The 25,362-nt window shown below is 39.3% G+C and overlaps 2 protein-coding genes across 4 annotated transcripts; both read left to right on the forward strand.

Moving 5' to 3' along the window:
• Window positions 1-1,107: 1,107 nt before the first annotated feature.
• LOC113053732 (histone chaperone asf1b-A-like) lies at window positions 1,108-7,187 on the forward strand. Its single transcript, XM_026219005.1, has 5 exons — window positions 1,108-1,413; window positions 1,499-1,620; window positions 2,488-2,603; window positions 3,123-3,299; window positions 6,463-7,187. Exons 2-5 carry the CDS (start codon window positions 1,512-1,514, stop codon window positions 6,652-6,654), a joined length of 594 nt encoding a protein of 197 aa, XP_026074790.1. The 5' UTR covers window positions 1,108-1,413; window positions 1,499-1,511; the 3' UTR covers window positions 6,655-7,187.
• A 596-nt stretch (window positions 7,188-7,783) lies between these two features.
• Window positions 7,784-24,941, forward strand: LOC113053706 (cAMP-dependent protein kinase catalytic subunit alpha-like). Of its 3 annotated transcripts, none has more exons than XM_026218997.1 (10): window positions 7,784-8,731; window positions 17,877-17,938; window positions 18,375-18,503; window positions 18,591-18,689; window positions 19,216-19,298; window positions 20,070-20,196; window positions 20,366-20,461; window positions 20,542-20,664; window positions 21,861-22,025; window positions 22,170-24,941. In XM_026218997.1, exons 1-10 carry the CDS (start codon window positions 8,683-8,685, stop codon window positions 22,293-22,295), a joined length of 1,059 nt encoding a protein of 352 aa, XP_026074782.1. In that variant the 5' UTR covers window positions 7,784-8,682; the 3' UTR covers window positions 22,296-24,941. The 3 variants fall into 3 exon arrangements, with proteins under 3 accessions (XP_026074782.1, XP_026074784.1, XP_026074776.1); XM_026218999.1 differs by lacking the exon at window positions 7,784-8,731 and adding an exon at window positions 12,958-13,212; XM_026218991.1 differs by lacking the exon at window positions 7,784-8,731 and adding an exon at window positions 14,924-15,423.
• Window positions 24,942-25,362: the final 421 nt, after the last annotated feature.

The following is a 25,362-nucleotide window of genomic DNA, read 5'->3' on the forward strand; positions in this document are numbered from 1 at the left end:
AAATGCTTTTCACTGCAACTGTACTTTTCACACTATTTTTATTTATTTTTTCATTGCTGGCTTATTTTAGGGAAAGTGTAGTGAATAGGAGAACTTCAAGAAACCAACATCCCTGGTCCACCACAGTATCACATTTTTGCCAGGTAGGCGGAAACATGTTGGATATGTTATAGTAACGGTATGGCTATAGTTTCTTATAATCTGGAATTGAGTTGTACCTTAGTGTTGGACATAATTACTTAAATTATATTTCAAAAAAGTTAGTCAAAAATACTTGACTCATTGCTCACCTTCCCCTCTTCTCAATGTCATTCATAAAAATGTTAACCAAATAATACAAATTAGCTTATGAAACCAAACAGAATAGCTAAAAAAGAGAATATATATAATTGATATAAAAAAAGGGAGGGGGTGCCCTTTTTCAGTTTCAGCACATGCCCCTTAAAAGGTCTGTGCACGGCCCTGCGTGTGTGTCTATATATATATATATATATATATATATATATATATATATATATATATATATACACACACACTGCTCCGGGTGTGTGCTCACAGTGTGTGTGTGTGTTCACTGCTCTGTGTGTGTGCATTTCGGATGGGTTAAATGCAGAGCACGAATTCTGAGTATGGGTCACCATACTTGGCTGAATGTCCCTTCACTTCACTTCACATATATATATATAATGATTCAAGCTCGTTCGCAGCTTCCGCTATATCATCCACTTCGGAAGGTGGCGCTGTTGCAAAAAAAAAAAAAAAAAAAAAAAAAAAAAAAAAAACTAAGGTCCTGTAAGGTCCGTGGTTATATCTCATCTCCACCAAGTGAACTCAAAACCCACCCATATCCACTCCTAGATGTGGATCCAAACAATCCCCTTGGATCTTGTATTTGTTCTGCGGGGAGGGGCTGGGGCTACTGAGAAATGCGGTCCTGAAACTGCAGCCTCTGGTTGTGCAGTAACAGTAACACCCTTCTCCAATTCTCCAATAAAAGATGATGCATCATACAGCTAATCAACCAGAGAGGAGGGTCCGTCCGTTTAACAGCTCTCACTGTCGTCCAATCAGCGTCCACAGAATCCGGGTCTTTGGTCTACTGACCAATCAGCGCGCAGACCAATCCGCTCTCCGTGACGCTTCCTGGAGTTGTCTGAAAGCTCTGGCGGGAGACTACGCAACTCGTATTGTCTGTCAGTTTAAGTAACGAGTTTCGCGAAATAACACCTGTTTTACGTCTACACGTTACTCTCGATCATAGATTTAATTATTTTTCCTTTTAATTTGTGAGGAGAGATTACCTAGACTTCTCTATTCTCCTGCTTTAACAGTATAACGTTAGTCCACGGTGTTGAACCAATAGCTCGCAAGCTAAGAAGTGAAGCCAACGCTTCTGGAGTTTTACTTGAAAACGTATGTTGAGTATTTAAATTTCTTCTCGATTTATCGGTCTTGCGTTTGTTTTGGGGGTAAATTGTACATTTCCTTGTTACTGCAGGAACGTTAGCGCAATGGCAAAAGTGCAAGTGCTAAATGTAGCTGTTCTTGACAACCCGAGTCCGTTTGGGAACCCGTTTCAATTTGAAGTGACTTTTGAGTGCATGGAGGATCTTCCCGAGGGTGAGTATTAAAGTTTATTTTAATTTTTAATATTTTTCTCGTTCTTCATTAGCCTGCTAGCTAACGCGCTAACTCCTGCAGATGACGTCAGATTGGCGGGTGATTGAAGCGTGCGAGGAGAAAACCGAGCTGTAATTTATACTTTATCCTTTATTCTCAGTTAAACCGAGCTAATCGTCTCTCTTCATCTAACATTTTGTCTTTTTCTATTGATGTGTGTATTGCTAAGAAGAAAAAAAAGACACATACATCTGTTGCTTAGTTATGCATGGATTTTACGTTAGTTATATTACGATAAATCTTCCCAAATTACTAACTGCAATCATTTTTATATAAAGTTTTATTTATTAAAACCTCGTAAATTAGCAAATCCATTACTCTAATTCCACTGTGCTACAATATTGCCATATAAAACTTTAAAGTTTATCTCTGAACAACAGTATAGATTTAGCCTATCAAATACAAACGAAAAATCCAGATGAAATTCACACAAATGTATAATAATACACGTCACATCTCTTGCAACATTACTCCAGTCTTTAGTGTCACACGATCCTTCAGAAATCAGTCTAATATGATGATAATTTGCTGCTCAAGAAACATTTCTCATTATTGTGTTGAAAACTGCTTAATATATATTTTTTGGAAATCAGGATATTTTATCCTTATATTTTACAAGGATTCTTTAAATAGAAAGTTTAAAAGAACAGCATTTCTTTAACAAAATACATGTCAGTTATATGCAATTTAATTTAATTCATCCTTTCTGAATAAAAATATATATATATTTTTTTGAATAGTTAATTGTAATTACACATTATACAGGACAATCTGATCATTTGAATAAAATAGTTTTCTCTGTTATAGATCTGGAATGGAAGATTATTTACGTGGGCTCAGCAGAAAGTGAAGAGTATGATCAAACTCTTGATTCTGTCCTGGTTGGTCCAGTTCCTGCAGGCCGACATATGTTTGTGTTTCAGGTGAGTTCATAACACGGATCATCATTATCAACAATGTCTACTTCGTTAAAAAAAAATCCCCCACACAAAAAGAGTATAAATTAGCCATTTTCAAAGTGTTGCGTCTGTTTAATGCAACTTACAAAAAACTGGACTTTATCAGTACTTTAATAGCTATAGTCTCACCACACCTGTGTTTGAGATTATTTATTAAATTATACATTGTCAATCTAATATGGCCACATTCACACAGCAGTAGAAGGTTCTGTATTCGAATCATCTATGCGGCACTAAAGTAAATTTAGCTAGAAGAACATGAGTGAAAATTGTTTGTTTCGTGCTTTTGAAGCTACATGAGTGTTGATCCTTCATAGGTGAACTGTTCCTTTAATGTTGTTCTGTATTAAATATATAAAGTCAAAGTCAATTAGTGCACTTATCCTGCAGTTACACCCAGTTAGAGTCATGCAAGTATTCCAAGTAATGCTTTTATTTTACTCTTTAATTTCTGTGATGGTGTTTTTGTCTTTTGTGCAACAGGCGGACGCTCCAAACACTGGCCTAATACCTGAGAGTGATGCTGTGGGTGTCACTGTTGTTCTGATCACCTGCACATACAGAGGACAGGAGTTTATACGCATCGGCTACTATGTTAACAATGAGTACATGGACACTGAGCTTCGTGAGAATCCGCCCCTCAAACCTGACTATGGACAGGTATGTCAGCATGCTTCTTACACTCTGAAATTAAAAATCCCCATGAATTCAAAAGTTAAGTTTTTTTTTTAGTATCAATATGTTAGCCTTTCGTGCTCCGAAACAATGACACAATTTGCATTTAGAAGATATAAGCTTCTCACCCAACTTTCTGTCCAATCAAATGCCTTCTAGAATCTGAAGCATCCCGCCCCCTTCACTGTAAATAAACGCTGAAGCTGGAATTGGTTCACAGACTTCTGTATGGTGAATGGCCCGTGGTGCACTATATAGGGGAAAGGGAACGATCCAGACAGTGTAAATATGCTTTCCATGGGCACGAAAGAAGTCTGGTTTTGTGTTGTCAGGCGAACCGCTGCAGTGTGTACACAGTCTGTTCCCTTCCAGAGACATGATAGCACAGAGCAGATCATGTGCTTGAGTCTGCATTCAAATTCTTCACAGAATGCTTTATTTTATAGTGATATGGATGAGATTATTGGATGGAACTACATTATTTTAATAACTATTTTGTTTTTGTAACCGTTTAAAAGGGGTAATCTATTAGACTGTGGCTGTCATAAGTTTTTGATTAATCTTAAAAGGTTGTCCAATGGCCAGACAAGATTAAATCCCTTTTCTCCAGAAAGCTATCCATCCACAACTGACTGTAAACTTACTCTGCTTCTGTTTAGTTTGCATTAGGGCTGCACAATAAATCGCATGCCAAATTTAATGTGCATCTTGTCAGTAAAGCCGGTTCTGTTATCAGCAGTAAATCACCTGCGCGCTTTCACATGCAGCTGTTATTCACTGACAATCTTCGCAAAACCACACTCATATTTTGCGCATGTTTTGCGCAGCTTATAAGTAAAAAACAGCTCTGTGTAGTAAATGCAGCTCCATGTGAAAGCACGCAGGTGATGGAGATTTACCTGCTGATTACAGAACCGGCTTTACTGACAAGATGCACATTAAATATTGCATGCAATATTTTTTCATGCAGCCCTAGTTTGCAACAACTACTTTTCTACGATCCAATCAATAATCAATATTTTTTTTTATTTTTCTTATTCAATAAGCTGTTAACTTGGATATATACGTCAAAAAAAAGACTGTCGACTTTTGACCCACCTGTCTTGTACAAGCAATATCAAGTAAAAAACTGTTAAGTAATGGCTGCTACATAAACTAAAGGCTGTTGGTTGTTCTAAAAACAGATGAGTTTTTCAAACTTGCTGTTTGAAATAGAGCTGCATTATTAATCGTTAAAAGAAAGTGATCTGGATTCAGAGACCCTCCCGATCTCTTTTCTAAATGAAAACGATTCCCCGAGTCTGTTAAACATTTGACAAAGTCTTACCGGATCATTCAAATCCGTGTTCGCACTGCCGCTGACACAGAGAGAGCAGTTAGCATGTTTGGTTAAAAAAAAAAAAAAACATCTTCACAAACAGTCTTTTCAACTACACAGTATTATTTCAGTCTTACAGTCATTTATATTATCACAGAAATACTGGAATAAAGTTTATAATTCAGATATAAACATTGATGTCTATATGGCAGCTATCAAAATAGAACAAATCCCCTTTTGAAAGTACTGCGCTTCAAATGCCGTTCGTGTCAATTGCATTGTTTCACCACTAGGTGGCGATAAGTGTCTTAAAATTTTTTGTCAACGAATGAATTATTAGAGAATCGTTCAAAAACGCTGATTCATCCAGTAATGAAACAAGTGAAGTAGGTTTGAATGAGTGAGTAGTTGAAGCAGTGATTTAAACAACGTTTTCATCATTCTAATATAAAAAACTTGGGTTTTAAATATATATATATATATATATATATATATATATATATATATATACACACACACACACACTACCAGTCAAAAGTTTTTGAACCATGTGTAATGTTTTTTTTAAAGTCTCTTCTGCTCACCAAACCTGCATTTATTTGAGCATTTATTTAGTACAGCAAAAACAGTAAAGTTTTGAAATATTTGTACAATTTAAAATAACTGCTTTCTTCTTGAATGTATTTTAAAATGTTATTTATTTCTGTGATGCCAAGCTGAATTTTCTGCATCATTACTCTCACAGTCTTCAGTGTCACATGATCTTCAGAAATTATTTTAATATTCTGATTTGCTGTTCAAAAATTATTATTGTTAAACATTTATTTTTATTATTATTATGTTGAAAACAGATGAGTAGTTTTATTTTCAGTTTCTTTGATCGAAAGTTCAGAACAAAATTTATGTGAAATAGAAATATTTTGTTATAAATGTCTTTTGTCGCACTTGATCAATTTAAAGAATCCTTGCAAAATAAAATTATTGATTTATATACTTGTAATAATAGTAATAATAATAAAAAAAAGAATCGTAGGAGAATCGTGATCTCTCTCTCTCTGTCTCTCTCTCTCTCTCTCTCTCTCTCTCTCTCTCTCTCTCTCTCTCTCTCTCTCTCTCTCTCTCTCTCTCTCTCTCTCTCTCTCTCTCTCTCTATATATATATATATATATATATATATATATATATATATATATATATATATATATATATATATATATATATATATATATATATGAGACCAAAAAAAAATCATGATTCTCAATTCATCCAGAATCATGCAGCCCTAATGTAGTACGGCAATAGAAGGAAGAACACTGCTCATAAAGCCATTTCATTGGGTTTTAATAGTTTTATTAAAAGGTATCTTCAGTGTTAATTTTGTTAAAATACAAATATAGTTCATTTGAGTAGTGCATGTAATATCACACTTTAGTAATAATTCCAGAGCTCGACATTATAGTTACATTTAAATAAAGGTAATTGTTTTTTCTTCTCAGAATTCTAACGTGCCTTGTGATTTGTATGTTTCTCACATTTCTAACTTTTATCTCCGAATTGCATGAAAAACATCAGATAAAAAGTTTTAACATTGTTATTCTGTGATGGAAACAAGCTTTCATAAATATTAAATGGGTTCCATTAAAGCAAAAGTATGAATGTTGCCTGAGACAACATGCTAAAACTGATTGTAACTAAACATTTTGAAGATGATATTTTACATGTTTTACCTGGGGGGTGTTGTATTATCGTCATCTATTTCATCCCTGATGAATTTGCATCGCTGTAAAATTATAATGTGTATTGAAAGACTTTTTATCTGCTTGCTTTCAGCTCCAGAGGAACATTCTGGCTTCCAACCCACGTGTAACCAGATTTCACATCAACTGGGAGGGATGTGCTGAGAAAATGGAGGATTCAGAGAACGTGGACCCTGCACCCAATGCCATGCTGCCCCCATCCTGCACTCCGGGAAAAGCACCTCCACTCAGCCTGGTGCCAGACAACTCCATGGACTGTTTGTAGTGACGCAGGCTCCTGTGAATAATCCTCACATCTCAAGGCTCATCTGAGAGATCAGGTCAATCTGGACACTGTGGAGGAGAGGCGGGATTATTCAAACACATCAGAGAAAAAAAACAAAAACAGGTTTATCTAATTTTGTTACTGTTGCCACATGTATTTGAAACAACTCCGTGGTGTGCAGCATATGACAAATTCTCCAGTATGCAATAAGCATGTTTGCTTTTCAGTTTGAAACATGAATGGAAAGCTGATGAGTCATAAATATATAATACATAATTTAGGTATTAGGATGTGTTGCATCTAATGCCATCAAACTTTTGATCCAAAACCGATCCTTCCTCAAATCGAAAGGGGATGGAAGATCAGTTCAGCAGATAAGAAGTCTGATGCATAATTCAGACACAAGCAGCAATAATTCTGTAAAAGATTGCAGTGGACAATATTTTTGTAGTTGGGACTGTATTATACTGTGTATATATATCTCTCTCTCTCTCTTGTTTTGTTCTTAACGAAATAAATGTTTTGTTACGTGATGATGGTCATTGAAGTTGTTTTACTTTGATTTGCCTTGTGCACAGAGTGGATGCAGCTGTGCAGCCTTTTCATTCATAAAAAAGCTGTTGTGTTGCATTATGCAGGAGTACACCATGTTTGGAGTAAGACAAGCCGCTTGCTTGTTGCTTGGCAACATGAACTATTGCAGCATCTGTGACAACCTTAAAGTAGTGTTTTATATATTTTTTAAATCTGTGTTTAGTTAGCATGAGTGTCACATTGTGGGTTTTGCCTCTCTTTGTTGTTGCACGGCCTTCATGCATTTGCGGTTGATATGCACAGTAAATCATGCAACTTGTTCATGCATGTGCATCACGAAACTGGGTTGGTTGGGACTCGTTTTCCGTTTCCTGCTCGACAAATCCTAGCGCGCGCATTCGTTGCCGAAATGCAATGCATATACCTGCATATATGACTTCGTCGTGTTTGTTGTGCACAAGACAGACCCCGTTTTAATATTCCATAGACGTAGAGTGTTCGCGTTTTCAAATTCTGACCAACATTCTAAAAATAGACCGTCTTGACGTCATACAGCCTATCACGGATTAGTCCAGCGGGAGGGGTCTGCGCGGCCATTTCGCTAACAAACCAACCGCGGAGGATCACCAAAGGACTGTGAATGAAACCGACTCTGTATTGAGAAAGGAAAATAGCGCGGCCGGTAACAAAGACGGGAAGCGCACAGAGGAAACCTGTATTAAAGAAATTAAAATAGATTACGTTATTTGCCAGTTTGCGGGGGTGGGATAAAATCGTACAGAAAGATATCGGTTGGCCAATCATCGATCACCCTGCATTGGATTGCTGAGCTCTTGTCCAATCAGCTTCGCACTTCGCCAGCGCGTCACACGCATAACGGCCAATGGGCATCGCGTAGGTCTCGCCGAAGCAGGAGTTCCCTGTAGCTGTGGATAGGGGATTAATGGAAGGGGTCTGACTGTCGAATTATGCGAACTACATAGTGCACACGACCGAATTGCTTCGTCAACATAAACAAGCAAACGACCAGGCTACCGAAAAGGTACGGTCAAGTCGGCGTGCTGCGACAGGAATCGCGCGCGGACGGTGAAAACAAGGGCTCGTGGCGCTCAAGAGGAAAGTCGAGGGCCTCGCTAAAGGGCTAGCAGACCGAGGAAGAGGATCGAGAGAAGAAGACGGCATCTTAGTGATATTTTAACAGACACCAGGAGAGCCGAGAGACATTAACGAACCCGAAGCACTGTAACCAGACAGCTACTGTTAGCTAGCTAGCGCTCGCTCGCTAGCTAGCTAGCTAACCAACTAACCAGCTAGCGTTACTATCAACCTCCAGACTGTATGTGATCTGACAGCACACTGCGATCCAGCGAGTTATGATCAGACATAGCTAGTGCAGCGGACGAAGAAATTGTATGAGCAGTAAGGAGACGGAGTCTGAAGACAGTTGGCGTAAAGAAAAAGTCGATTTAGATCTGTTATACCTGACCTGCAATCATGGGCAACGCGCCCACCTCCAAGAACAAGGGCAATGAGATGGAGAGCGGTAAGTGCTTGTGTGTTTACTTGAATTAGTCACACTCAGGCTGGGCTTCAAAGCATAGTGGACCTCCTGCCTGAACTGATCTTGGCCATTCATTTCCATTGAATGAGTGACTTAACATGATCTGACATCATAGTTAAAGGTATAGTTCACCCCAAAATGACGGATCCAACGTTACTATTTACTCACGCGCATGCCCTAATAAACCTGCAAGAGTTAACTTTCTTCTGTGGAGCTCAGAGGAAGACGATGTCGCATTAACTTTCCAACTAACGTTATGTAAAAATATAGTGACGAAGGCTGTTTGTTCATAATATCTCTTTTGTGTACTTCACGGGAGAAAAGTCATGTGGGGTTGAGAGCAGTATGATGGTCACTAAATTACCTATTTAAGTATCCCAGGATACTATGCTCTTCTAATAAAGGCCCTGTTCTCCTAAATCGTTTTGACATGTTAGAGTTGAAAGTGATTGTCAAACGCAGGGTGTCCTTGATTATGACACGGAGAGCTAGTCTGGATATCAAACCAATCGCAAAGCAATATCTACTTTTTCACATTCAGATTATTCACTTCCTCTGCAAGTAGTCATAACAGTTTAATGACCTCCTGACAAATATCACTACCTTCTAGATTTAACGTTAGCTGTGTTATTTTATGTTTACTTGATACAGCAGTGCAATAGTATGAAAATGGGCTTCTGTTTTCTGCGTGAGACATGGCTTGCCGAGTGAATTTAGGGAAGAATTTTCAAGGATTCTTTTGTGTAAACACTTGAGATTGTCAGGAAGTTTTGGTGAATCTCTCCAGCCTCTTTCGATTATGTGGCACAAGCCATGAACCATTTAGAACACATTCGTTGGTTGCGATGATTGTCAAATGCATTCATTCTATCTCCATATTACAACAAATTAATATGTATTACTTTTTTACAAGAGATATTTTGCCCAAAAATCCAATTTTGTTATCTTTTACCCACCCCTCATGTCATTCAAAACCTGCATGCACTTTACTGAACGTGAAAGATAGTTTGAAGTATGTCCAAGCTGCTCCTCTCCATGCTAAGAATGGAAACCTAGGGGTGTTAAACTCCACAGTTGTAAAAAATCACCATGAATCCAGTCCGTAAGGCTTATTTATTCACTGAAAATCTTTGCCTCTGATCGCAGATCTCAGATCTGATTCGTCGTCGCACAGGGCCTATATTCAAGTATGTCATATGAAGACACTTTTATAGGTTTAACATCAGTTATGCCAAGCGCCATTGGTTTGTCATGTCAGATTAAAGTGCCAAGCTAAAATATTTGGAATTTGGTATGAATGATAACTGTGGTAGAAGGCAAGACTAATAATAATCACTTTTATATTTGAGTCTGTTTGTCAGAGTAAGCTATTCAAAGTTTTCAAAATATTGATGTTGTAGAGAAGTTACTTTGCTTGTTGGCTTGGAACTTCTTTAATATTCCACAGAAGACACAAAGTAAACTACACTTAGAAATTAAGATTCCATAAGTTTGGGGGTTCACAGTGCCATAGAAGAACTTAATTTGGGTTCCTCACAGCACCTTTCAGTTAATTGTTCCTAAAAAAAACTACTGTTTTTTTAGTTTGAAGATCAGCATAATTTAAATATATTTTTTTCCCCCACTACAAAGAACCTTTAGTGCACTTTAAGGTTTCTGTGAAATGAATGGAATGTTCTTCATCGAACCTCAGATGCCAGCAAAGGACTTTTAATTTTAAGAGTGTATTCTTTAGTTTTTGCGAGAAGTCCTTGTGCTCTTCTTTGGAAGAGTATCATGAATGCAAAACTTTTGCCAGGAGAAGATGCAAGAATAATGTCCTCTAAAGATTTTGCTTGTTGTTTACATGTGAATTGCATGCTTGCCTTGTCCTACTATTATTATTAGAGAGCAATAACTGTAAGAGTTAGAACTGTTTGTTTATTTGGCAGTTGAAAACATGAACTGCCTTTTAAACTATAATAAAATAACAGACAATCTTCCTGGGTGCAGTTCTCTTTTTTTTTTTAAGAGTTGAATCCATCCCTCATTACGGTAAATCAAATTTATCTCTAAGCTTAATACCCTGGTGTCCTCTCCCATTTGAACTTCATAACACAAGAAATGATTACATATCATCATAAATGGAAGCATGTTCCAGGAACAGCTGAGAAAAGGAGCCCTTATTCACCAGCCGCAATGGGTTTCATGAGAAAAGAATCTCTGACCCCAAAAGTCAAACCAGCAATAATTGTATTTCTGAGGGGGATGTGAGTGAAGAGGATCCAAAACATAAACACAGTCCTGCCATGAGTCTTCAGAGAGCACTTGGGAACCGATGCGAGGAGGAGGAGGTGTGGGCTGGTAAAGTCGTGGAGGCGGGGTCATATGATGCAGCCTGGAGTGTTGACGTTGAACAGTCTCTTGAACATCATGTGATGACCACTGTTATGAACAAGACCACTTTGTGTGTGGCCTTCTGTTTGCATCTTCAGGCGATGTCATTTCTTTGCTCTCTCTCTTTTCCTGTTGCAAAAGTTTGCTTCGCTGCTGCTCTCTTGTGAGTTCTGAATCGCAGCATCAGATGTCTCCAGGATATTCCTTCATTTTAGAAGCGTTTTTTGCCTGCTAGGGATGGGTGGGATGTTTTATTTTAAACAAAGTGCGACAGCAAAATACTTTTAACTGGTAGAGACTTTGCCGTTTGTCACGGTACTGACAGCATGGTAAGCAGTGAGTCTGGTATACATTATAAACGTGAAAATGATAGGGTAAAATGAAGTAATCAGAAAATCCAGTGTGTTAGCAAAGTAGAACTTACTAAGGGGTGTTCGTTAGACAAATAACAGAGTTTAGTTGTTTTGCAACAACAATCTAAAATTTGTCTGATGTCATAGGTATTCATTAACATTAAAAACAGGATTGATCCAATCAGAATGTATTCAGAATTTTCTGTTTTATGATGCTAGCTTGCCTCTGTTTACTCTTATATCCAATGTGATTTTGAATAATCATCTTTTGACTTGCATTCCTCTTGAAAAGAGAAATAAGAGGAGGCTCATTAATTGAATTTACTGGATTAGCCACTAATATCTACATAAAATCATAACATGGCCCATTAAATGAGAATCTTGATAAAAGAATCTCTTCGGGATCACACAACCAAATCAGCTTGAAATATTGAAAGTGTTAGTGCTTAGAAAAATGTGAAGTTCTATAAAGAAGCAGCTTATTAAAGGAGCTTAGTTGAGAGTCGTTTTCAGAAACTTTAAAACGACCCGTCGTGGCCTAGTAGTTAGAGAGTTTGACTCCTAACCCTAGGGTTGTGGGTTCGAATCTTGGTCCTGCAATACCATGTCTGAGGTGCCCTAGAGCAAGGCACCGAACCCCCAACTGCTCCCCGGGCGCCACAGCATAAATGGCTGCCCACTGTGTGTGTGTTCACTGCTGTGTGTGTGCACTTTGGATGGGTTAAATGCAGAGCACGAATTCGAAGTATGGGTCAAAAGTTCATTCAACATGGTGAAAAACCATAATGGGATAAAAAAGCAAACTAATTTGAAATTACATGAAGCTAAGTGAATGATTTTGGGTGAACTATGTTGATGTTGGAAAAAAGTTCAACAACATGTAATTTGTTAACTACCCAGTATACTCTGCCATATCAAACCTTTCAAGGCACCTTTTAAGCCTAGCCTGGATAAGGCGTAGTTGGTGTTGGTGAAACGGATATGTGTGAAATGGATCTCAGTGGCATGCTGCTGCTAGAATCTATGTGTGAAGAGTGGATTTCTATTTGCATGTGACTGCATGTCATTTGAATATGCTTGATACATTCAGTTGCAAAAACTGAGGGTTTTTTTTCATGGTGGGCTTAAGTGCTCCCTCCCCTGGTCAGAATGAGGGGCTTTATTCATGCCATGCTTCACATCCATATCTGCTCCATCGCCGGTGGACCGCCCTGATCCCTAGAGACAGGTGCAGGCTGCCATCCGGGGCCACAAGCCGGGGAGGGACATATTTTATGGCGTGCACGGACAAGAGAGGACAACATGGCAGACAATGCTGTGGATCTGATCGAGGTACAGCAGTAAGGGTTAATGCAAAGGTGGGCTGTGGTCTCCGACTGTTCAAAGAACCCCACGGGAGGAAACTGGGTGTGTAAGCCCAACACAGGAAGGCAAGGAAACGGAGAAGGTTCAGCCCTGCCTGCCCTGAGTCCTGAATCATCAGAGAGGTCAAAATAGAAGAGTCTCATACAAGAAGTGACCCTATCTTTTGTTTCGTCAAAAGAGTTTGGGAACACAGCCGTACAAAGTCGGATGCCTCTACACCGTGCTTGCTTTCACAGCTTTCTACCATGTCAGTGCTGCAGAGGTTGGCAGAGAGGCTGTTCCAGCGGGCCGGTCCCTGTCTCGGAGACTCTACCGGTGGGGAGGGCGGCTACTACCAGTCCGAGGATGAGTCGGAGGCCTATTGCTGGAGTGAGTGACTGACCTGAGGCATTATGTGCGTTAAGACTGCTGGCACAGTGAGTGTTTGGACATAACCGTGGAAGGCGTGGCTTGGCAAAGGAGGAGGAGAAACCTGCATGATCTAAAGGGCTTACCTCCCCATCTGATCTATAAGGAAGACTCCAAAATGAGTGTGTGAGATCAACCGATAATCATCTTGAATAATTCACCTTTGATTATGGATAATGATATTTCAACCAGGTTTATATTTGACCATTTAAGGTTTGGCCAATGGAGGATAGACTGTTCAGTTTTACATTTAAGTAAATGTTGTTTAAAACAGTCTATTTTAGAAATTAGTTTCATTTTCATTAAATGTTTTGATTATCCTCTTCTCTAGATGTTAATATTGCCTTATTGGGTGACCACGAATGATAGTTGTTTTTCATAATGGGATCAAAAAGGGATTTGGGTTAAACAGAAAGGATGTTGTAGATGTAAGTCATGGTTGATCTTGAGATCGTGTTTAGATTAGCACCTTTCGCTCTGCTTCAGGGATAGATGTGGGACTGCGGACACGCTCATCCTGGGTACAAAGCCCTTTTTATTCATCTTCTAATGTTTGTGCTGTTGCCTGGCATTGACTGCGTCATACAGGAGTTCCAGGGAAGCTGGCTTTCTGTCTCCTGGGAAACCTGTCAGTGTGTCCCCCTTTGTTGGGGTCCTGGTGTTCTGCTGTTCCTGCCAGTCTGAATTACGAACTAATGCTAACTCCGATGTCTAGCATCCAGACTCCAGACTCTTTTGAAGTTTGCGATTTGCCCTACAAGCATTTGATTTGCAATTTGACGTGTATTACAGGCGGTGTCTTCATAGCATCTGTTAAATCAGTCCTTTTTTGCCAACTCTTTCACATTCTCTTTGGTTGACTTTTATGTGCTTTTAAAAGTCTCATCTCAATTTCCCACAAGGGCACATGGACATTTGCTTAAAATACCCCATGTTTACCAACTTTGTATCCGAAAAGTCAGCCTGTGGAAGGGTATCAAGTATCTGAGAGCTGAAAAGAGATTATACCGAGACTAGAGAAGCACCTATAGTCTTGAGAAATGAGGTCATGGAGGAGGGAGGGACTTACCAAAGGTGTCACTGTCCCTTGAGTCTCCACCTGGCCTGGGTGGCTGCATTGGGCTCAGTCTTTAAATCCATCTGTCCCTGACTCTTCCTGTGTCTCTGCCTTACTCATGCTGCTGTACCACTGCATTTATTCCCTGAAAGAGGCTAAAATGCCAGGCCTGAGGCTGCACTGTCTGCAAATGGGTTCTGCTCTCGGATATATGTGTGTGTGTGTGTGTGTGGGGAACAGCGGGGCTCTTGCTGTCGATGCACCACTAGCCGACCCCTCTGGTGTGCGTCAGAGGGAGCAACAGCAGCCGAGGGCCACACTGATTGATTTGACTCATCAATTGTGGACTCTGTCCACTAGAGGACAAAGCCAGGGTTTGAGGGAGTTACGGGATGCACTTAATGCAGTACCCTTTATGCCCACTTAATTTTTCTGGGCACTTTCTTCACTTTCAATAATAAGTTACCATTTCTTTGCTTTGCTTAGGTTGGTAGGAACTGCCACGCAATTTATTTATTGTCCATGTTTTTCATTAGACTAGACACTGCTGTTAGAGGTTTGCCCCTCCCCTAAGCGACCAGGTCCCTATTTGGATCAATCTAGTGCGTGTGTTTGTGTATGTGCCTGTATTTTACGTGTGTGTGTTCCACTTGAGGGTGAGTCGAATTGCACTGTGTACAGAATAAATATTGATACAAATGGAGCATGAGGGGGATTGATTTACCAGGGTGATGTCCGCACAGTGGAGCTGCAGAAAGCGAGGGCTTTAGTTCAGCATTCGGCACTCGAGGAAGAGCAGGATCAGTGGACTGAATCATTTGTCACACGTGGAGACAAAAGCGGCGTTGAAAGCACACCTGTAGCTCTTAGCAGAAGTGGATGCGAGGGTCAAGTGTGTGAAGACCTCTTAGTAAGATGCCTACGGCTATGAGCCTGATGCTGTGAGGAAGAAGCGAAAGGAGGAACCATCTCGGCAGGGCCCATGTGTGACCGAAAAAGTTCAAGGAGGCATGGTGGGAAGCGGGAATCTCGTTCTTCAGGAGGATCAGTGGAGGGAGGAGGGGGAGGCAGTAGTGGTGGAGGAGCAGTGGAGGGTCCTACACTTCTAGTGGACGGTAAGGGCAAGACTAACTTTGTGTGGGAATTGGTTATTAGTCTCCGGTAGTCATGGCACCCGATTGTTGGGGAAGCCAGCACAAAGGCAAGGATCATTCATATCCTGAGCCATTTGTGAAATTGCATCAGGGATATTTTTACGTATCGCTGTTGTAATTCTTCGATTTTCATTCGCGTTGTTTGCATGGTGAAGCAGCCGAAGCCTGACCTATGTTTTGAGTCTTCTTCAAGTTTTATGGTGCATTGGATCACAAGTTAGACAGAGGACTTTGGACACTGTCCTCTCCGCTGCCTCTATCTTCTACTGTAGTTCCTCTACAGATAATCTAAACGAAGTAGAAATATGACCCTGGAGTGTGTGCAGTCCCATCAGCCACTGCGCTTGTGAGAGAGACACTCCTGAATCTCTCTGAGATAATAAGGCAGGGGAATTGACGGGAAGTTGTGGGGTGAGGCTTTTTTTCTCTCTCTCTCTCTCTCAGGCTCTGCCTGGAGCCTGTGGACTAGAGATAATGGCAGTAGATTTGAGTGTGACTAACCTCGCTCTACGCCGTCTGGCACTTTCACCACATAGAGAGATCGTTTAATGCCCCTTCTTCAGATTTAAAAGCATTGCACTTTGAGAGTGCTTCACGTGGGTGTGTCCTGCAGTAGAGTCCTCAATGGCCGCAATCAAACTGCATTTCTTTGGATGTCTCCACTGGGCGCAGCAGTTGGATCTTCTCAGTGGCTGCGACAGCTTGCATTTCCCTGGAGTGAGCACTGGTAGTGTGGAATGAGGAAGAGACTGTAGTCTAAACGTTCCCACACAGTCCTATAAAGAGAAGAGGGAGAAATGCTCAAGTAGTTCTTCATTGGGGTGCTCACCTGATTGCTGATTTTTTTCCTCACTCTTTCTGAAGCAGAAATTATGATGCTGTGACTTTTCTCACATGTAGATATATACACACACACACACAAACACTGAGAGTGAGAGAGAGTCAGAAGATATTGATTTGGGTCTGAGCTCTTGTTTTGTCATGGTGGGCTCAGGAAGTATTAGATAACATGAGCTCAGTCGATGTGGTTTCAACAACAGTGGAAACTAGAACAGACCTTTACCTTGAACAGCCAATGAGAGTGATTGCCACAGGCTCTGAACACAACAGTTTGCACACAAATAATTTACTTATGGATGTAGTAGTGTAATAAAAAAAAAAAACAGACCCAACTGACATGACATGCATGCTGCTTGTTCTGAGTAACTGACTGATGCATTATAATGGGTGTGTTCAAAATAACATCACTGTAGAGAATTCATTCATTCTGTGAAAAAACAGGTATCATTAATTGTCCTTTATTAGGGAGCAATGGAAGCAATGTTCCACACATTGTTATACAATATATTTACATCTGAATTATGATGTAACATGGGCCATTCCAATGTATTTTGATTAAAAAGTTGATTGGAGAAGGGCAAATGTAAGAAGTGCAGCAAATTATAGGATGCTCAGCTAAAATAGTGTCAAATGTGATTCAAGATGTAAATAAATGGAAAGTCAAAGGGATAGTTCACCCAAGAATGGAAATTATGTCGTCATTAACTCACTTTTATGCTGTTCCAAACCTGTATGAGTTTCTTTCTTCTGTTGAACACTAAAGAAGATATTTTGAAAAAATTATCTTTAGTGTTGATTTTCATAGTGTGGTGAAAAAAAAAAAAAATATTGTGAAAGTCAATGGCTACTGTTTGGTTTCCGACTTTTTTTCAAAATATCTTCTTTCGTGCTGAACAGAAGAAAGGAAAGGTTTGGAAGACTGCGTAATTAATGACAGAATTAAACTTTTTGGGTGAACCGTCCCTTTAAATGACCTGCATATGTGGCTGCAGAATTCCATCAATTCAGACTTTTTGATTAACATAAAAAATATATGAAAAAAAAATTGGTTATGCCTGTTTTTGAAATTGTAAAAAATGTAAACATTGGTAATACTTGCAAACTGCTTATGTACTTGTAAAGTAATACAATTTGAATAAGATCACAATTCAGAATAATGAGAATAATTTTAATTTAAGGGTGAAATGTTTTCATGAGATTCAGTTTGTGTGTGCAGTGTGGCGTGTAGAAAAAGTAGCAGTTCTCAGCAGTCTTCCCAGGCATTCAGCAGCTCATACGCAGCACAGCTGACGAAATGACGTAAATGGCTGTCATAAATAAGGGCAGACCAGCGACTCTGGACTTTAATGTGTTGTAGGGGCTGTAAAAGGTTAATGTTGAATGCCACACAGCCATGACTGTTTTAACAGGCCCTACTTTATGACATTTTAACAGATTCTAATGGCAACATTGTATCAGACTTTCTCCTCTTTTTTTTTGTAGTACATTAGCATGTCTCTAAGTGCAATGTAATTCTGTTGTGCACATAATTAAATAATAACACACAAATTATTTCTGCCTTTTTTCGTTTTCAGTTAAGGAGTTTCTCGCTAAAGCCAAAGAAGATTTCCTAAAGAAATGGGAGAACCCAGCACAGGTCAGTTAATCCCATTTTCTGCACTGCACACAATAACTTTTGTCAGCCTATGAGTTCATGCGAGTTGCATTGCGCCACCTTCTGGACACAATGTGAACTGACCTGCTGTTTGTTTTTCTTAATAACAATGGAGTCTGTGTGTGTTTTTTTTTTCTTTTCTCTCAGTACACCACTTTTGTACTAAAAACCCTGAGGAAATAACAGAAGCAAAATTTGACATCTAGTGAATGAGATTTATTTACTTTATTTCACATTTCTGAAAATCGTACCTTAAACCGTAGCTCATCTCGTTAGCGAACGTTCAGATAATTAGTGAAATAATCACTGCCAAGTTAGTTTGACTGTGCTCTAGATAAACCATATAGATATTAGGGACAGTCAGATTTGTCATTGAAAACACAGTATGTATTCACCAATGATTTCTCTGGTTGTACAGAACACTGCAGCTCTGGACCATTTCGAGAGGTTGAAGACTCTAGGCACTGGCTCGTTTGGACGAGTCATGCTAGTCAAGCACAAAGAATCAGGCCAGCATTTTGCCATGAAGATCCTCGACAAACAGAAGGCAAGCCTCTCTCAGAAGCCTCTTTCGGGGCTGAGATCTGTGTGTGTGTGTGTGTCTGTGTGTGTCTCATCTTCTCGTGTCTTTCAGGTGGTGAAGCTGAAACAGATAGAACACACGCTGAATGAGAAACGCATCCTGCAGGCCGTCAGCTTCCCGTTCCTCGTGCGATTGGAGCACTCGTTCAAGGTACCAGCTCTGTGTGTGTGTGTATACATGCATATTTGGAGAAGGATGATATAGCAATCAGTCTTTCAGCATTTAGATGAGTTTGGAGTTCTTTTATTCATCAAGCGCACATTAAATTGATTAAATCGGAAACAACAGTAAAGGCATCCTGCTATTCTGGCCTTGTCCACACCATTACGCTGTGTTTTTGTAAAAGAAAACTGAGCTCTTGAAAACGCTCTGTAAAGTGGATAAATTTGAAAACGGAAACCTTGTAAGTGTGGACCGAAAATGGACACGTGTTTAGTCGTGTGACACATTTTGTACCAATACATCTATGTTTATACTTGTAATTATGCCTGTTATGTGCTGTTCACTTTCACACCGTTACTTAAGCTCTTTACTTTGTACACTTTCATATTAGAGTCCAAAAAGGTGACAAAAAATGACTCATACAGGCAGTTGTGTTTTAGACTTGTCAATGGTATTTAGTGTTTTTTTTTTCACAATGCTTTTGTGCTCTTTCTTTCGTGTGTCCTGTACGTAGGATAATACTAACCTATATATGGTAATGGAGTATGTTCCTGGAGGAGAGATGTTCTCTCACTTGCGTAGAATCGGCCGTTTCAGGTGAGTTGTTTCTTCTTCTCTCTATTCATATCGCTCAACAGTTCTGAAATCATTCTAGATTATGTTTGGATTCATTGCTATCTGTTGCTTTTTCTCCTATTTTTGGCGTCGCACTACAAATTGTGCCACATTCATATGACAACACACAAATCTGAAACGGCATCGAACTCGAAAGCTTGAGCAGCGCTGCGTTTTTGCTGACAGTGATTCTTGCAATAAATATTATGAAACTACACTGACTGAATTTACTGAGATGCACTGTCGAGGCCAAATTGTCACTTGCCAGACTTTTCAAATGCATCATTCACAAGTTGTTAATTTACTTCCACTTTTGCTTCAAACATTTCAGTTACAATTTGATCTGGCCCGTTTAAATTATTATCATTATATAATCACCTGACGCATTGCATAACGGTCATTGAGACTGCAACAGGTGAATGGGTTCTTTTGCATATTGACAAATCTATAGTTTCTATTATTATTATCACACATCCACTGAAAGGATTACATTTAAAGGATCAATTCTGTCTAAGTGCATGGTTCTTGACCAGAAATAGCACATAACTAAAATACTTGCAGATTCACATTACGATTAGTTGTTGTTTTTTTCAGTCTAGTTACTGATGTTATTTTAGGGTAGTTGATATAACATGTCAAACAGTGGCAGCTGTGTCCTGATACGTGACCTGTCTAAAACTATTTAATCATCTCATTCTTGTATCGTGAGTGTGTGTGCATGTCCGATGACCTCTGTGTCTCTGTCTGGTGCAGTGAGCCTCACGCCCGATTCTACGCCGCCCAGATAGTTCTGACCTTTGAATACCTTCACTCACTCGATCTTATCTACCGAGATCTGAAGCCTGAAAACCTGCTCATAGACCAGCAGGGCTACATACAGGTAGACTCACGATCACTTCATGAAATCTAATGATAGCAGCTCCAAGAATGTCACATGACTGCAAAGAATACACCTGCCTTGTGTTTGTGTCACTGTTTAAGGCCATACAGGGCTGTTTTTCACAGATGCATACCTGCAACATTTATCCTCATTCTTGCTGTTTTCTCAGGTAACAGATTTTGGGTTTGCTAAACGTGTAAAGGGCAGGACCTGGACACTGTGTGGCACACCTGAGTACCTGGCGCCAGAAATCATCCTCAGTAAAGTGAGTACCAAAGCTGCTGTTCTTGTTTTAACTGCAGTTTAAACCATTTCCGCATGACTCCAGCTCTCTGTGTCTCTCAGGGTTATAATAAAGCAGTGGACTGGTGGGCTCTGGGAGTGCTGATCTATGAAATGGCTGCCGGTTACCCTCCGTTCTTTGCCGACCAACCCATCCAGATCTACGAGAAGATTGTTTCTGGGAAGGTGAGCGCTGCGACACAAAATCACTGCACTGGGACTATTTGACTATTATTTGATGCTATATAGGGCTGTGCAATTAATCGCTGCGATTGTCATGTGCATCTGGTCAGTAAAACGGGTTCCGTGATTAGTATTAAATCTCCATTTACTCCAGAAGTAAATAAAATGATTATTAAAACAAGTCTTGTGTCTTGAAGGTTTTTATTTGTGGTTTGGGTAACTCAGAGCAGGGTTATTATAGTTAACTAAAACTATCAACTGATGACTGAAATACAGGTGAAATGAAATTATAAAAAATATTAGATGACAAAACTTTTAGAAAAAGTTGCCTTGACAACTAAATGAAATAAGTTCACGCTGAAGCACTAAAATTAGTCAAGTCATCTTTATTTATATAGCACTTTATACAATACATATTGAGTCAAAGCAGCGTCACAGTGTTAAACAGGAAAAGCATTTGCTGATAATTCCAGAGGAGAATAGAAAACAGTCAGTTTAAGTCAGTTCAATGTTGATTCAGTTCACTTCTCTTCCAATAGTGTCTGTGCAATCAAGTCAACAATGTTAGCAGATATTGTGTAACGGGAAACTTTAAAGTCAATAATGGAAACTGGAAATAAACGGAAACAAATGGAAGCAAAACAAATCAACCAAAAAACAAAATAATTTTTTTTAACATTTAATTTAATTAAAAAAGATTAATTAAAAATTTTAATAAAAACTATGAGTATATAAATAATACAAAAAAATGCTGACCTAGAGTCAGACATATAAGCTTGTGTGTGTGTGTGTGTTTTGCTTTTAATGTTTAACCCATGTTTTACCAGGGGACATTCTCGTCCAGCATTTAACTGAAAAAAGTATTTAGTTGTTATTGTGATGTTTTAAGAAACCGTATTGCATATTTAAATTGTGTTGTTATTGCTACGAATATATGTTTTGATGAAAATGAAAGTTTAAGTGTAAATTTGAGCTGTGAGGCATCTAAAGGTTTTGGCTTGCTGTCTTTTGCTGCTGCTCTCTTTGGTTTTTGTGGTTTGGGTGCAACATGCTGTCTTCTACACCGTTTTAAACTTCAGTATTCAGTCACAGCATTGTGTCAGTTACGACAAGACATTCTGGTGGATTGCATCTCGTGTCTGTTTGTAAAGGTGCTTGTGAATTTCAAACACTGATCGTGTGTCTTAATCTTTCTCTAGGTCCGCTTCCCCTCACATTTTAGCTCTGACCTGAAGGACCTGCTGAGAAACCTGCTGCAGGTAGATCTGACGAAGCGCTTCGGTAACCTCAAGAACGGCGTCAACGACATCAAAGGCCACAAATGGTTTGCAACCACCGATTGGATCGCAATCTACCAGAAGAAGGTACCTCAATCACACTGGCTTCTTATTACGTTCTCGCCATTTCCTCAAGCTTCAAGTCACCTTCATTAATAAAGACCTCATCATCAGTACACATTATGGGATTCATAATATTTCATCAGAATGCAATTTTGTCTTTGTTTCCAGGTGGAAGCCCCTTTCATCCCTAAGTGCAAAGGCCCTGGTGACACCAGCAACTTTGACGACTACGATGAAGAAGAAATCCGGGTCTCTTTCACAGAGAAATGTGGAAAGGAGTTTGGTGAATTCTAGAAGCAGCAGCGGAGGAGAGGGATGGAGAGAAATTAGATGTGGGGCAACACAGAGAAGAAAACGTTTTCCAGGGTGGTGATGGTGATGGACTGGACTGAGCCTTAACCGGTAACAACAACACAGAGCCCTCACACACAGATGGAGGGAGAAGAAGAACAAAGTCCTGAGAGAGACGCCAGCAGTGTTGCCTTTTCAGATCCTTCGTCTCTTGTTACTTGTCCATTTTCATGTTTTCCCTCTTGATTGGTAGCCAGGGTCCACTGGGCAGAGATTCGGTCACTTCTCTGTGGCTGGCTGGTATGGGGATATTTGTGACTACTACTTTTGTTTTTCCAGAGACATAGAGGTTACGTTCTGGTACTGAATTCTGAAAATTACCCAATTCATAATTTTTTTTATTTTATTTTTAATTAGCAAAGGTGTCCTTGCTCTGTAGTTCTCCACCCTGCCACATCATGTTTACTTCCTTTGCACCTATTAGCATCCAATACCAAATCAAACCCACTTACAGCGTTCAAGAGATCTGGCTTTTTGTTTGACACGTCACCCATTTCTCATTTGGATTTCGAGCATCACACAAGCATCCTTCAAATGTTTCATTGCGTATTAATTTCCTACAGTGCTCTAGGATCAGGCAGAATCAGGTTAGTATAAATATTGTTGATTTGGATCATCTTTCGTCATCCTCTTGATTATTCCGTGTATTTTAAGCCAGTGTTGAAAGTAGCCACTGATAAGACCGGAACACTTCGTAATATTTCAGATCTGTAGCATGTAAGCATACTTGAAGCTCCAAATCCATTATTTTACAGGTTTTCACAGATGGCTATGATTCGACGATACATTAAAGATGCTTTTAAAGGAAAACGTTAAAGAAGAGCACTGTTTCTGTGGTCACACCGGGTTCCTGGTGGATGATGTTGTTGGGTATTTTATATTATTATTTACTGCCGTAAAATATCGTCCAATGATCTGATCAAAATTAGTTCGCATTCTATCTTGCTCTGTAACTTTGTAGAATGCAAGACAATCTGAAAGCAAAACGTCCCCATGTTGTTGTTGTTGTTGTTGTTGTTTTTCGTTTCCAGAAATTTGCAGTAATGCGTTGTGTGTTGCAAAGATTTTATTTTGTTATGCTTGAAAAGTTTCGTGTTGATGAATAATTAAGTCGATTTTAAAGGTCAAGTGTGACTTCTGTGCCAATAGTGGCACCAAATTGAACCGCAGTCTGTTTGAGTAACAGAAATGACATAATATATTACAATATAATTGATTGTGTTTTTTGCTGCTGTTAGTGGCGCAGAATTGACACGCTTCACCTTTAAAACTGAGATGCAAACTATTGCTTATAGCTCAGCTGTTCGTTAGATGCCAATTTCATGCAAAAATCGATATTTGGTTTGTTATGATGAGTAATGCAAGGTAATTTTACTGAATGTTTGCAAACTACAGATTGGTGCAAGGTTAAAAAATTTTTTTAATAACAAATATCTATTGGACACTGAATGGCTGTGATGCCATTTAAATTGCATCGTAAGATCAAATTGCTGTTAATTTCCCTCTCAGGAAATGTTCTGTCACTGTAGCCTGCCAGATCCACAGCCAAAACACACCAAATTGGGTCCGTTTTTGATCATTCGGGTGCTGATGCAGCTTTAGAAACATAGACGAGCAAAGGGCAGGAGTTTATATTTCACAAAACATTATGGTAGGTTGAGATCTTCTCTCCCTGACGCTTCTCCCTGAATGCCTGGCGATTGCTGGGCCCCATTTCTGGACACTTTGTCATAAAATGGGTGTACAAACAGGAGAAACAGCTCCATCTCTTGGTTTGAATGGCTGGAAAACAAAACAATCAGTGTTTAAAGAATGTGTCTGTACGTTTAGATTGCTGCGCTGGTCTTGTGACGCTACAAGCAATGGAAGATTATCCTATTCTAACTGGTGCACTGAGTTATAATGTACAGGTTGGCTTTTGCATGAGTTTTTTTCCCTCATCTTTGAGCTTGATCGTGGAAGGGACTATGGAAGGGTTCGGTTTAAAGCAACAGTGACTTTTGGGAAATTATGGCTCTCATGCACCTTTCATTACACCTTATTTTTTGTCAGAGCATGGAAATATGTGACATATTTGGCGGTATTCATATGTCGTCCCTCTTTCTCTGGGTCCCGTCCCTTACTTTCAAATACATGGGTGTCACACATCCCTTCAGTCTCCCACTCATCTGTTCATTCACATTGTCAGTCATCTTTTGTGTGTGTGTGTGTGTGTGTGTGTGTGCATGTGTGCGTGCACGCATCAGTCCATGATACAGTTTGCCTTTGTAAACATCCAGTTTCCTACACTCTTCTATTTGCTTTTAAAAAAAATCATGAGGAAAACATTTGATTTACTTTTGCATATTTTCTAAGTGTATTTTCAGTAACAGGAGTCTCTTTCCTCCCGACATGGGTATGGTGATGGTGTAGTCTATTGTACCTTCTCGGGAAACAATACTGTATATTCTCTGCCTTTAACAGTCTTAATTACCTTCTGGAGAAGTTGACGGAGACCCGTAGGACACATTGAGTATGTTTAAAAACAAATACACAGAATAATATTTTGCAACATGTATCATTCCAATAAAGTTTTAAATGTTAAAATTACAAGAATGTGGTGCCGTCTTAAATGTTATTGTTCCGAATTTTTACTTATTTTATGTCTGTCACAGGACATTACATATATATATATTATTTATTTATTTTTTACCAATATCTGATTTGTATTTGAAGGTTTCTTAAAAGCATTTAAAAGGATCTGTGTTGTCATGATATAATTTTCATGTGAGTCTAGTCATTAGTCATGACGTTTTGTCTTTAAAAAAAAACAACAACCAAACAATCACCGATCAATTATGAATTTTGGGGTGGATTTGCAGGAGCTGGGCAAGCTATTTTGGAGATGCATGGAAATTATTACAAATCTCCTTGAGATGACCTACTACATTTAATAAAAGGTAAAGTACACTGCACAAAACTGTATCCCACAATGCAAAGCCCTCGAGAAACTACTAAGTCATTTTTATTT

The sequence above is a fragment of the Carassius auratus genome, chromosome 3, assembly GCF_003368295.1.
Source record: "Carassius auratus strain Wakin chromosome 3, ASM336829v1, whole genome shotgun sequence".
NCBI classification, from domain to species: domain Eukaryota; kingdom Metazoa; phylum Chordata; class Actinopteri; order Cypriniformes; family Cyprinidae; genus Carassius; species Carassius auratus.

What these genes read in the sequence shown, in the direction of transcription:
- LOC113053706 (XM_026218991.1), top strand. Translation starts at nt 15,291, where the DNA reads ATGTGTGACCGAAAAAGTTCAAGGAGGCATGGTGGGAAGCGGGAATCT. An exon ending in TCCTACACTTCTAGTGGACG is followed by an intron (nt 15,424 to 17,876) that starts GTAAGGGCAAGA and finishes TTTCGTTTTCAG; the next exon opens with TTAAGGAGTTTCTCGCTAAA. An exon ending in AATGGGAGAACCCAGCACAG is followed by an intron (nt 17,939 to 18,374) that starts GTCAGTTAATCC and finishes CTGGTTGTACAG; the next exon opens with AACACTGCAGCTCTGGACCA.
- LOC113053732 (XM_026219005.1), top strand. Translation starts at nt 1,512, where the DNA reads ATGGCAAAAGTGCAAGTGCTAAATGTAGCTGTTCTTGACAACCCGAGT. An exon ending in GACATATGTTTGTGTTTCAG is followed by an intron (nt 2,604 to 3,122) that starts GTGAGTTCATAA and finishes TTTGTGCAACAG; the next exon opens with GCGGACGCTCCAAACACTGG. An exon ending in TCAAACCTGACTATGGACAG is followed by an intron (nt 3,300 to 6,462) that starts GTATGTCAGCAT and finishes GCTTGCTTTCAG; the next exon opens with CTCCAGAGGAACATTCTGGC.